At 31.8% G+C, this 14,124-nt stretch overlaps 1 protein-coding gene across 1 annotated transcript; it reads right to left on the reverse strand.

Annotated features, from left to right (window-relative positions):
- Positions 1-2,324: 2,324 nt before the first annotated feature.
- Positions 2,325-10,225, reverse strand: LOC141683612 (lecithin-cholesterol acyltransferase-like 4). Its single transcript, XM_074488348.1, has 11 exons — positions 9,796-10,225; positions 9,466-9,557; positions 8,491-8,609; positions 6,905-7,040; positions 6,706-6,757; positions 6,201-6,301; positions 4,440-4,622; positions 3,742-3,899; positions 3,559-3,613; positions 3,398-3,451; positions 2,325-2,914 (listed from the first exon to the last, which is right to left on the reverse strand). Exons 1-11 carry the CDS (start codon positions 10,031-10,033, stop codon positions 2,495-2,497), a joined length of 1,608 nt encoding a protein of 535 aa, XP_074344449.1. The 5' UTR covers positions 10,034-10,225; the 3' UTR covers positions 2,325-2,494.
- Between the last annotated feature and the right edge of the window lie 3,899 nt (positions 10,226-14,124).

Below are 14,124 nucleotides of genomic sequence, written 5' to 3' on the forward strand. Positions count from 1 at the left end.
TAATTTTTTTAAAATATTAGATATATCTACGTATTATGATAAATGAGTTAGTACTAAATTAGTTATATGATCGATATCTTAACATGATAATATTTTGTAATATTAATAATCCCTTTTATTTAATTATTCTTTTAAACATAAAATTTCAATATTTATTAAATTGAGATGAGTTTATATTTGTTTATAGTCTAAATATAATAATTCAATATGAAAGAAGACAGACAAATTATATGTGTATATATATTATTACACACATGCGCATTTTCTGTTTTATAATTTACTTTTCAGAATACGCAAATTATAATTATTGTATAAATGACTCTTCATATTGATTTGCATGTGTATTCTGAAAATGTCATTCTAAATTCATTAACAAATTCCTTCACATACGATAACAATCACTACCATAGTAAATTTGGCGTTTACGAAAACTCTAATTTGACTATATTTATGTTTAGTTTGACTCGAACGATGTTCTTATAATATTCTACGGTATTGTTACCATTAAAAATATTTTACATTTTTCATGCTCGAGTGCATTAACTCTAACAACGATTTTTCCTTGAATATAATCGGTATCATGATATATCCCCTCAAAATGATAAATTCTATACATTGTGTTATCGATTTGTGTTAAAATTATAATCTGATAAATATAATTAATGTAAAGTACTAGACTGTCAATATAAATAATTAAATTGTAATGTTTATATATGATAAAAACTAATACATGTATGTTAAATTCAATTCAATTCCTATAAAAATATTAAATACAAATAATACATACGCATTAAATAAAATGTCATTAATATATAATGATATGGGGCAATATATTAATTTCAACATGAATAAAATGTCTAACAAACCCCATAGATTATTTTATAAACGATTCACATGTGTATTCGTTCTAAATTCATTGACAGATTCTCTCACTCTACGATTAACAATCATTGTCAAAATCAATTTGTCATTAACGAAAATTTCAGTCCGTCTCTATTTATGTTTAGTTTTGGTTGAACAATGTTCTTATAATAATTTCCATTACCTCTACCATTAAAAATTATTTTACATTTTTCGTGCTCAGATCCACTAACTCTAAAAGCGTTGTTTTCGTTTAATATAATCGGTATAGTGGATATATCTCCTCAAAATAATAAATGTAAAATTAATATAGAGTACTTAATTGTTAATATAAATAATGAAATTGTAATGATTATATATAATAATGACTAATTAATACATGTACATAAATTAGATACATACAATTAATACATGCGCATTAAGTACAATATTAATAATATATACTAATATGGGGGAAAATAGTAATTTCAGCATGAATAAAATGTCTCACAAACCCCCTAGTTGCTCTCCTATATATATAATAGATACTGGCCGATTTTTATTGAATTATGACGGTTTTTTGCGGTCTTTAAAACTCCAGTTTCTTGTAGTGTGGATGCAAATTAACCATTAATATGACTAAACTAAATTTGACTTAAAAAATCTTTAAAAAACCGTTTTTGATGTTAATCGGATTAACATATTAGACTGACTACACTAAATCCGATCGAGAAGAAGCGGTCCAATAATGCTAAATAACCGTTTTTGAGGTTAATCCGACCATATTAACGAATTATAATTGATAATGACATGTTTCGTGTTTGGATTATGAAAAGAAAAAATAGATTTGAATTTATTTCAACAAAATAATAATTAAAGTGTACAAAATAGAGATTTGAGAACTGAAAGGATAAATCAGTTCTGTCCTTTAAAATTCATGTTAAGTTTATATTTTCAAAACACAACTTTTACTAAATTCATGGATAAAAATAACCTTATAACTTATAAGTTCACAAATATTGATACAGTCCAAGTTACGGACAACACAGTGTGTTGTAAATTGTGATGTATTTTAAACCCGGTGCTGTCAATGTCAACTAGAACATATATTTATTGCACAAGCTCACTACTCATCATGGACTGTCACATAACTATTTACATACCTAAAGTTTCGATGTACTTCAAATTTAAGTATATGTTTTAAAACAAGTTATGCAAAAATATATTGCAGAGAACATGTTGCATGAATAATTCTATCTAAAGGATTTAGTAATCTAATTAGTTTTAAGTTTTAACCCAGTAATAGAAAATATTCTGGTTAGCTTGGTGCGACATATATGGTGCAGTTGTCAAGCAAACGTGTGACTTGCTATAAGTTACTAACAAATGTATGCCTGCTACAAGCGGATGGAATATATGGTATTATGGTGTACATAGTTTGACAGAAGAAATGCAATATGAGGTGAAGATTGACAAAATCGGAAGACACATAATAACATCCATTTATTGCTTTTATTTTTTAGTATTAGTAGTGTGTAGTATTTACAGATGACGTGTGATACAGATAAAATATAGACAACACACAGCACCAACCTCGACATATTTACATGAGCATTACAACAAGTTCCTTATTTAAAAGATAATACAGCCATCTTTAAGCACTCGCAGAGACACTGACCGCATTCAGTTCAATATGTTGCTTCCCCTCGCTCTGCGGATGAATTGTAACGGTCGCTTGTGCTGCTTCACTGGGAGACCGGTCATCCCCCGTATGAGAAACAGCTATTGATCCAACCATGGGCCTCGAATCAGCAAATGTATTGTCCATTTCTGCATCATCCGCGGTAAGAATCTCCCACTCCTCTTTAAGGGAAGTAACTTGCAAGCCTTTCTCTTGGTGAGTTTCAATCTCGAAAGAGGTTGGTAGGATCACATAATCATTTATAGGATTGTAAAAAGGATCATGATCGGCCTTCAGCCAGTGTTTGACAATGCGGAACACGTGACGATCACATAGGATTCCTCTGTGCTCGCCTGGGACCCCAACTCGGGCTACTGCATCAAGCCCATCTGCCTGCAAGATTTAATTTCCGACTTAAAGATTATGCATGCTATGAATAAAAAAATAGGTAGTTCAATGGAACTACTATATAAGTGAATGGCAGAAATGTACTTTCAATTGTAACATCAGAAATATAATGCAGCATAAATAAGCACAAGTATGTGGCATGCAAGTCAATACCTTATAAAAGCACTAAATTTGAAAATACGTGAGAGACTGGCCATTGAAGATTAAACTTCCAGAAAGATTCAACTCAAAAAAAGATAAATCTTGCTTTACATAATTATTCTAGCATTTTAAAAATCTCTTATATAGAAGCATCCCCACAAGGACTTGCTGTGCAAGATAAGATTAGGAAATGATTTTCTAGAATATGGCAACTGTTGTTATGATACACACAATGAAACTACAATTTGTAATTAATTAACTCTGTACAAGAAAATTTCCAATTTATCCAAAAAAAAAAAAATCAAGGAACAATGCATTTAAGTGTACCTTTGCAGATTCCATTGGGACTGTACCATCACCATCAACGCATATGTAATTGGCCTGTAGAAATGTGGTTGGAAAATAAATACACAATTGAAAACCCTATTTACATATCCAAAACAAAATCACAACATGAACAAATAAACGAGTTTTAGTAGATAAAATACCAAGAGCAACGGTATCTCATGAATATCTGTTATAGGTGCATCTTCGCTTCCATAACTGCAGCAATGAAGAAAGTCAGGAAATATTTTTTCATTCTTACAGTAAAGTGTAAAACAGTAAAGTGTAAAAAAGTATAGCACAACTAAATTATTAAAAAAACAAAGTATAACTTTAGACAGCATTACCATACACTATGAGGTGTGTCAAGATTAGTGCCATATATATTGTAGAACTTAACTCCAGGAGGAACCTTGGCACAAGATAGGATCTTTTTTGTCTCATTGGACCATTTTAATATCTCCAAATTAAATGGTAGAGGTATATCCACACCATCGTGCTCGATCTGAAAAAGAAGAAAAAGAATGTATTTACTCCGTCATATTACAGCAAACCATACACTTACATCTTTAGTAAAGACAACTGACAACTTTCAGGACAGCTAAAATTCTAAGAATAATTGACCGTGTAATCAACAATTAAAAAAAATGTAGCACGTTAGCCTGTACACAATTTTTCCATCATGTTTTCTTGGGCATAATTACAATTTGGTGAAATTTAAAAATGGTTAACAGAAGTCGAGGAGAACACTTAGAATAGTAGTTTATAGTAAATTATGGAAGCTTAACTGCTCAACATATAAAAAACTCGGGTTGAGACTACCAAATTGAACGTTAAAATGACATCATGTAACAGATAAAGTACTGTTTTACTTTATTTTACATACTGAATATATCATTGCGATTATTTAAATGAATAACAGTTTATAATGACATTATTTAGATAAGGCAAAATCATGACGTGAATTTAATAATCATGCCAAGTTCATTGAATATATATCATCCTCCTTTCCAGAAAAAACTTCTACACAAAAGAAATGGTATACCTTATTTATTGAAAGTGCTTGAGTAATAACTGATACAGCTTCCACTGGAGGGTAAGACTCCAATAAAACGCTGGAATTTCCATCAACATCAATATTCTCCTTCCAAAATTGTAAAAGTGGAACATGGTCCCAACTAAAATCTAGAGAAGCCATCAGTTCATACAAGGACGGACATTCAATCAACTGAAATATCAAACAGTGTCGTTCGTCAATCAAAAAAACATCGCCAAAGCTACAAACAGATTATTTTTAATACAATAATAGCAGAATCTTTTAAATTTGCATCCAAAATTGGCATCACGGAAACATATAAAAAGGAACCAAGAAAATAGTACCAAGAGAAATATCACTGTAATATATCCTGGCATGATAGCACAATAATTAAATTAGCACCCACAAATTAACCCGGTTGTTAAAAAAGTAGAAAAAGTGCAAGTAACAAGAGATATATTATAGATAGAATAAAGAGAGGCGAGATAAATTACAAAGGAAAATATACATTTGATTGATTCTGATTGCAGAGTGCATGCGGGTTTATTATTTTTTTAAAAAAATCACTAAAACGAGAGATTGTAATTTCTATGTAGAATCAAAGAGAAAAACTACTGAGAAATAGAATGCTGGCAACATAAAAAGAATTCTACTTACGAAACATATAAACATTAGACTGCTCTTAACATTTAAGATTATAGTAAAATAATTTGCAGTCAGTTATTGTTTAAAGTTAAGAGAATATGTAGAAATGTAAATAAAAAATAAGTTATGCTTTTTGAAGAGAAAAAAAAAACTATTTAAAAAAAAAGTAAACATAGATAATATAAGGTTATATTTATAGACAGGTGGAAACAGAAATCATTAACTTTAATAGTAATATTTCTTATAAAATAAATCACTTACAAATTATAGAGTAGCATAGAGGAATTTTGGAAATTATGGGGCCTCAAAAATTTAGGGTCTTAGGTGAATGCTTTCAATTAATTAAAGAGAAATAAAACATTCAAAAGTATTCAATGTTCACCGAGTGAGAAATATTCACGGCTCGCACTAAGAATTAAGCACTACAATCACTATGAAGAGTCCTTAACGTATCTTTGTGACATGCTCGTGTATGGGTACAATTCTATAGAGGTTTGTAGTCGTATATACATTATAGACAGCTAAAGAACTACACTCTCTTTAGGGAACTGATGCTGGACAAGGAATTGTAAAGAAGAAAGACAACAAAACGAAAGATATAGATAGATCAACCAAGGAAATAACCAGAAACCTGAAGTTGATCCAACCTCGGAAGAACCACTACCCCTAGGATTTTGCAATCAAGAAAGAGAAGAATTTTTTAGGATCACAACACATTAAGAGAGAGCGAATGATATTGATTTAATAATCAATCGATGTCTTCCGATAATAAAAGATTACGTATCCTTTATATTTCCAAAGCCTAACTACCAGGTAGCAGCCTAATTAAAAAAGGAAATGAATCCTATTTTTTTCTCTGCCTAATTCCATATTATTCCTAATTATCTATATATACTATATCTTTATAAAAAAAATCAATTAATTCTAGTTCTATAATTAACTAATATCATAAAAAAATTACAACTTAATATTTTCATTTCTGTATCCGAATAAGGAACAGTTCCAATTTTAGCTAGCTTTTGATACAAACAAATTACTATAATGGAACATATTTCCAACAGTGTCAAGTAAAACAATATCCCGCAATTAAATTAATATTTAAGATAAATGTGCAAATATACATACCAGCTGGTGCATGTGCCATTTAGATACAAAAAAATTCTGTTGCCACCCCTCCACAAACGACATCCCATTCAAAAAGGATGATGTGACATACCCGGGTGCACCTGAAATTAATTTATATTTTATATATAGTTAGTCGATACTTCTAACCTGCAAAATTCTAGAATTCAGGTCATGGGTTTCTTGGTTAATGATTAGTACGTATAATACATTTACGGGAAACTGAACTGAATAGGATGCATGTAGGGAAGTTTGCATAATGTCAACTACTCGTATAGTTACGTATGTGAAAATTTAAGACACATGATAATTGAGTTGTTAGATGAGATACATTAAAGTCCCTGACGAAACCGATCTGTAACATGACTTCAGACTCCCGAAGATATGAGTCCCGTTTCAACAAGAAACAAACATTTTTTACAATTTGAATATGTCATTAAGTAGTTACACAAGATGACAAGCCAGCAGCTTACTCTATACATATGCTACATACTAGAGGGCTAAATACCTTGAAATGGGGCCGCAATTGCTATCCAGCTCTTCACATAACGTTCAAATAACTGCAAGGTAATAACATTCTTCAAGTTACTTTTATATCTAGAAATACAACTAGGTCAGGAAACCAGCAACCACACATTAAGAAGTCAAGGAAATAAAGCTAGATAGTTTTAAGAAAAGCCAAAATATCTAAATGTTTGCATGCTTACATCGCTGTGCAGGCTCATGAAGCATTTGACAAGAAGACCACCCATAGAATGCGTTATAATGTTTATCTTTTTTCCTCCTGCAGCAGTAAACATCAGCTCCAGTTTTTCAGCAAACTGCTCCAATGTTTCTCTAAACCTAATACATGAACAGGTAAGCAAGTAAATGGGTATCAGGTATCATTTTTAATAACTAGAACCACATAGCTGAGAATTTCTGATGTCCTAACACATGTATGTATCCTCACAAATAATAAGATGGCTCTAAATCAAAATTACTCATCAGGAAGAAAAAAACTGATTCTATTATTTTGATTATTTATAATTATTAAATCAGTAACAAGATACCACTTCAAAATTAATGAAGTTAAAAGCAGATACCCCTGACTCGACCCTAATATGACTTCTCTTGATGCTACATTGCTGGTAAACACTAAAATTTACAGTAGAAATGTCCAAGTAAATTCCAATGGAAGTCCTTTAGCTGTTGTCAGCTTAGTCACCACTGAAAAAATAAGGACTTGAAAACTGATCAATTCTTTTCCCAGAAACCACAAAGAATGTTTTCTACAAGTGTTCCCCAAGCAGATTTAGTGTTACTTAGCAATGTTAAAAGGACTCTGCATCGCGCCCGACACCCGAGAGTTAAAAAGGGACATGCATACTGAATATTTATTTTTGAGTGATTGAAAAAGTCGAGAGTACATGTGCTGGACAGTGATCGTTTGATGAAACATGCATTCAACACATGAATGACTCAGCTCATCTAAAGGGTAGCTAGCAGCTAAAGAAAAAAGGACAAAGGAGGTATTCATTTTCAGTGTGAGCCCATTAGAAGGATGGATTTTTACTCCATGCAATAAGGGTATACTATTATCCCCTAGGGAATGAATTAAGTTCAGCTTATTGCTTAAGCTTAGAAAATCCAACTAGTTCACAGATGTAATTCTTGATCTGACCACTTAAAACTCCAGAGAGGCACATCATTACAGGTAGTAAGATATTCAGAGATATAATCTAGAGCTAAGAATCGGGAATATGGGTGTGCGGATGCAAGTGTGTAGTGCAGGGATACACAATCTGCAAATATCATAATATGGGAAATCAAGTGTGAGGTGTTGCTGCATATATAGTACTTTATTAATACATATGATATTTTGCATGATAAAAAAGATATACAGAATTAAAATCTTTATGTGAATTGAATCAAATGCACAAGAATACCATCTAAAACACAAAAATTTAAGTTAAAACTTTTAATTTATGTGCACTTGTAAAAAGAATACGAGTATCTGTGACAGGGTATGTTGGCTAACGAAGTATCGCTTCCTGGATTTAGAGTATTAACAACAAAAATAATTAGAAGGAAAGATATATATATATATATAATATAAACATATATGTTTAAAAAAATAATGACTTCAGAAAATTCAGGCATAGCCTGGTTAACACTCATATGTCATAGCCTCATCCCTAACACATGAAAAATTCATGGGTTTGAAATTTCGTCCCCTCCCCTCGTACATAAAAATAATGAATTCAAATGTATATAATACGTAAAAAAAATTCATGGACAATGTAGATGGTACCTGTTGCTTTGCCGAAAATCATATCCAAAACCAAAAAGTGTTTTTCCCTCTTGGTAACCCCACTTGGTCATTTCCATGATCATATCATGAAAATAATTTACACCATCACGCCCAATGATCTGCAAAAGAAGAAAAGGAAGATCATAACTAGCTTATCCATGATCATATACTAAAACTGATTGCCAGGTATGAATAACTGCTTTTCATTATTTTTTGCAGATGAAGAACTTAAACAAAATAACTTCTATTTGCTTTTTGCACAACAAAACTTTTGATTTGGTAAAAGAATACTTCTTCTAATTTTTTGTTGCAAAATTGTTGGATTGTTCCAGTGACAATTTGTCAACTTGCTAACAAGGAATTTTTCTGGAAATCTTTGTATTAATTTTGTGAGTTCTCTGACAAAGATGGGGAGTTCTCTTAAAAATGAGCATCCTACTTTTGATGGAGAACTGAATTTTCATTGTTTAAATTCATAATGTAGATGGCACTATAGCTGTAAAGATGCATTAAAATAATGAGAGTAGTCAAAGGGTTGTATGGAAAGAAGACATTATCGTAATGTACCTAAATCAACAGTTGTATTCATCTGGTAAGAATTAGGATTCTAGACATAATTACTTTTAAGAAAGATGGTTGCACCAATAACATTTACAATGAGTTGATTCTGATTGTAAACTTTTGCACATGCAATCACTTTATGCTTCTACATATTTACAAAAGTCTAACAAATAAATCATACGTCAATGTCCAAGCTAAAACCGATCAACTGAGCATTGTTGGACTAATATATGCCATCTAAACACCTTATTCATCGCCAATGAAACACTTCCCTCTAATTGTTTAATTAACTCGAGTATCTATGCTGTTAGATCATCCTATTAATGCATACTGGATGACTAGTTTTCTTATCATCATAATCCATAACATCTTACACAATGTAAGTGGTTAAGTCCATGTCAATACTAAACATACCATGTCAGGATCCAATACGTCAATCGCATAAAGTCCATCTCTATCCTGAGGAACCACAATATTCGTCTTTTCATCCAATGACACAGATTTTCCTGTTACAACAAAAACCCTCGTCAGCCTTTAAATCACCGATCACACGATCATCCAAAATACACAGTAAAATCACTACAGTAATCATATTTCCCCTTCCGTTAAATTAAATTATGTACTTCAGTCAACAAATTCAAGTATTTTAAATTACAACTAACATCTATACATACAAGAGAGAGAGAGAGAGGAGGGAGGGAGGGAGAGAGAGAGAGAGAGAGAGAGAGAGGGAGAGAGAGAGACCTGATTTAGGATCAAACCTCGACCAAAGCTTGGTACAAAACTCACGATCCGACCCGAAAATCCGGACCCAAACCCGCTCCTCTTTCCCCTTCTCATCAACAGCTTTCAATATAGAACCAGCAATACCAGGAACAAGCAGAACCGGGTCAAGATTCGGGTCAACAAAAGGCTCCGGTTTCTTCAGTAACTTCAACCAAAGCTCAATTGATTTCACTATATCTTCCAATAACACCGCCATATTTCAAAACCCTAGTCAATTATACTTACAAGTTTACTTACAATTGAGTTTGAAATTGTGTAATTAGAGTGAATTGGAGTGATTAGGGTTTCGAATTGGGGGAAATTTGTGGTCAAAGATAGATAGATACAAATAGATAGATAGATACAAATAGATAGATAGATACAGTAGAGATAGGAAAAGATAGAGAAGGAGTGTGATTTGTATTACGCAAAGCAATTATTGAATTATTGGTTATATTTTGTCAAAGAGTCCTCTCCAACTTTAATTTTGGACTTCTTTGTCATTACGTATAAAATTAAAACTGCTATAGTTGATTATTTATTACTCCTAGTTAATTTTTTTTGGTGTATTAGTTGGTAATCTCTCTATCCCGCCCATTTATTTACATTTGAGTTAAATATGGACGTTAAAAAAAATAATAAAATAGTGGAAGAAAGTTAGAAAAGTGAGTAAAGTTATCACACCGATCGATATTTTATGTATAAAGTAGGTATAGGAAGGTAAGTAATGGATATGATTAATTTTTATATAACTAAAATTTTACTATTTTTAAAAAAATTTGAAACGTAAGGAATTTAAAGGAATATCCAAAAAATGAAATTATAATGAATTAGTTGAGATAGAGAGAAGTATAATATTCTAAGTAATTTAATGTATCTTTTATCTCCAACAATGTTTTTTATATTCAACAATTTTTATATTATTAAAAGTAACTTGAAGTCATGAAATTACAAAACAAAGTGAAAAGATAGAGCGTATATGTTGTACGAGACATGTCTGTGCTATAACAACACTAAGTCAAATGACAACCCTAAGTAAGTTGTATGATAATCTAAGTTTGCATTTTGTATTATAACACTTAAGTTTCTAAAAGTGTAATTAGATTATACTGGAGTACAGTTTCAAGCCTAAGAATAAAACTCTGGAAGAAGATCATGAATATCATGCCTCAGAGAATGTGTGAAGAAACTTGAAGTTGAATAAATCTGTTTTGGGAAAAATATTCTAAGTCAAGAAATCTACAAGTCACAGATTAAGTGTTATAGAGAAGTCATTCGAAAACTACCGAATGACTTATCGAGAAGTCAAGAAAAGCTTATAGAGAAATCTCAGAGATATCGACAAGCCAAATTGAAGACATGAAGATTGGAGATAACGACAAGTCATTTCTTTACTAGAAGTCTCTGAGATATTGACAAGTCAAAATATCACTAGAGAACTCAGAGATATCGATAAGTTGATTCTACATGCAAAGAAATGGAGACCTCGATAAGTCAAGTTCATTCGAGGACTCAGAGATCTCGATAAGTCGAGATTATACTCGAGAACTCAGAGATCTCAACAAGTCAATTTCACATTCGAGAACTCAGAAACTTCGATAAGTCATAACAACTATAGAGTAATAAGAGATCTCGATAAGTCACTATACTTATCGAGATGTCGAGTTCTCTATATACCAAACTGGAGATCTCGAGGTAAAACTCAAAGTACAAAATGCAGACCAGTTAAATATCTAAGATTATCAATCAACAAACAAATCAATCAATGATGTGAAAAGTCTACAAAAGCAGCTTGAAGAGTACAAGATCAAAGGTCAAGATTAACTGATAAAGAAAAGTCACAGACATGCACGATTTGCAAAGATACACTAAGCCAGAAATAGAAAGTTTTGGTTAACTTAAAGTAGGTTTTAGTTCATGTTATTGCATTCTGTGTAAAACCAGTGGTTATTATTCTATAAAGTAAACACTGGATGTTTTATTTCAGTTGTAACAAATAGATCTAAATTCTTGTAACTCTCAAGAGAGAAGCTGAGTTCTTAACATACACCACTAGAAAAATGCCCTTAGACATCGGTTATAAACCGATGTTTTTTTTTTCAAACCGATGTCTTCGCATGTGTAGAGAAAGGTAGGGGTCTTTAACATCGGTTTTTAGCCGATGTTAAAGATGTACATAGACATCGGTTTTCTTAGCAAACTGATGTATATTTAGCCCTTTTTTGAATAACATGTTAAATCTAGATTGTGAAAAATGGTATTTAGGAGGTTAAAAAGTACTATAAACATATAACAGGGAAGAACTTTTAACTAATAGACATCAGATTCTTAAAAAAATCGATGTCTTAGTCTGTATTTTACATCGGTTTATTTACTTAACCGGCGTTAAACATAACTTATAACATCAGTTTTACTTGAGGAAGCGATGTGAAACTTCTACTTTAACATCGGTTGCGTAAGTGAAACTGATGTACATTGTTCTGGAAGACATCAGTTTTCTTTTGATTTACTTTTATATACTTGCACAAAGTGATGTGTTTTAACATTTTAGACATTGTTTTATTCCTATAATTCGATTTATTTTATTAGTTTAGACATCATTTTTAGTTTAAGCAGGTGATATTTTTTTAGTTGCTTCACATCGTGCTCTTTATTTAAAATAAAAAGCTATATTAATAAAAATCAATCTGAAACCAAAATAAAAATATATAAAAAAACTTATATACCAACATTCAACCAACATATTTCTATATCTACATCAACATAAAAAACTATCTAGTTACAATCACATTCCTAACCTATCTAACTCACCAAAGAGCAACATCATATATTGAAGAAGGTAGAACTTGTTCTGCTAGAATTTGAAAAGACTCATCTTCCAAATTGAGAAGACCGGATGCAAAGGGGTCTGAACTTCACGAATGATTTCTAAAGTGAAAAAAATTGATCTTCATCGGAACATACTCAATTAGAGGTGTTCAACATCAAATCACCACTACAACTGCTCTAAGCAAGCTGAAATATACCAAACATCTTATTTTTTTTAAATGCTTAAAAGATTGTCATGCATACATTAAACAAATAAGCTAGATAGTAGTAGCTCAATAAAACATGGGCCTATAGAACCACTACTGAAAAACAAAAGAACAACGGGAAAACAGGGCCATAGGACCACTACTAAATGCAGACCTATGTTTCCCAGTCTCTTGATTTCACCTAAAGTACCAGTATGGGAAACCAACACTCGAGAATGGGTATATACCCGTATTCAAAATATTACTGAGGCGGACACTCACACATTGCCATGATAACACTTCCACCCGAGTCCGAGTACATAACTGTGAAAATAATAAAACTAGTACCAAAACCATACAAAACAACTAACACCTCAATCCATATGTGCAAGATGCAAATAAACTAATACATTTATTATATGGACTAAAATCAGTGTGTGTGGAATCAGTTAAGCAGACAAAAAGTGGAGAACTGTCAAACTAAAATATGGATCCGACCATATTAAGAACCTCATGTGCTTTAGTCTGTAGCTTCTCACTATCATTATGCAAAAACCATTGATTCTTGCAGTCAGTCTACTGCAACAAACAAGGAATAGTTAATTCTGTTATTCCTAGTGGACTAACAATGAGATTTACAGAAGGGGGGTTGAATGTAAATCTCAAAACTTTTTCAAGTTTTGAGCAGTTTATGAAAGTTGTGTGTTCAAGAAGAACAAGTGTGTGAATTGCTTTAAGCTAATACAGACAGATATATATTCAAGCACAAATGTAAAGAACACAACAGACCTTAAAAACTTTTCTGGTGGATTTGTTGTTCCACCAGAGATGGTATTTTAGAAAATCTGTGATTAAACAATGTTGATCACAGCTGCATCCTAGTACAAACTAGATGAATTTTCTCTCAATATTTTTCTAAACAGCTCTAGAAAATCTCTCCTCTAATTACTAGCTTCTACTTGGTTTATATATTACCAAGTGTACAAGTGAAGAACAATATAAAATACAGTAATAAAATAAGATCTTCACTTGCTTCTTTTCCTGTTCACTCCAGTACTTTGTTGACTATTGCATCTTTGTACTAGAGAAGAACGGCTGCTTTTTCTGTTGTTCCTGAAATTCGGCTACCACATCTCAGTTGTCTCTATCAACCCATGTGCCTCTGTTTGTAGGTACAACTACCCCTTATCAACGGCTAATCATCAGAACATCCGTTGAAGCTTTCATCCGTTGATGCACTCATCCGTTGAAGGATGTTATCCGTTGAAGCTTTCATCCGTTGATGCACTCATCC

The sequence above is a fragment of the Apium graveolens genome, chromosome 9 (genome assembly GCF_009905375.1).
Source record: "Apium graveolens cultivar Ventura chromosome 9, ASM990537v1, whole genome shotgun sequence".
NCBI classification, from domain to species: domain Eukaryota; kingdom Viridiplantae; phylum Streptophyta; class Magnoliopsida; order Apiales; family Apiaceae; genus Apium; species Apium graveolens.

What these genes read in the sequence shown, in the direction of transcription:
- LOC141683612 (XM_074488348.1), bottom strand. Translation starts at nt 10,033, where the DNA reads ATGGCGGTGTTATTGGAAGATATAGTGAAATCAATTGAGCTTTGGTTG. An exon ending in AATGGCACATGCACCAGCTG is followed by an intron (nt 4,623 to 6,200) that starts GTATGTATATTT and finishes TTGATATTTCAG; the next exon opens with TTGATTGAATGTCCGTCCTT. An exon ending in TCCCAATGGAATCTGCAAAG is followed by an intron (nt 2,915 to 3,397) that starts GTACACTTAAAT and finishes TAAATCTTGCAG; the next exon opens with GCAGATGGGCTTGATGCAGT.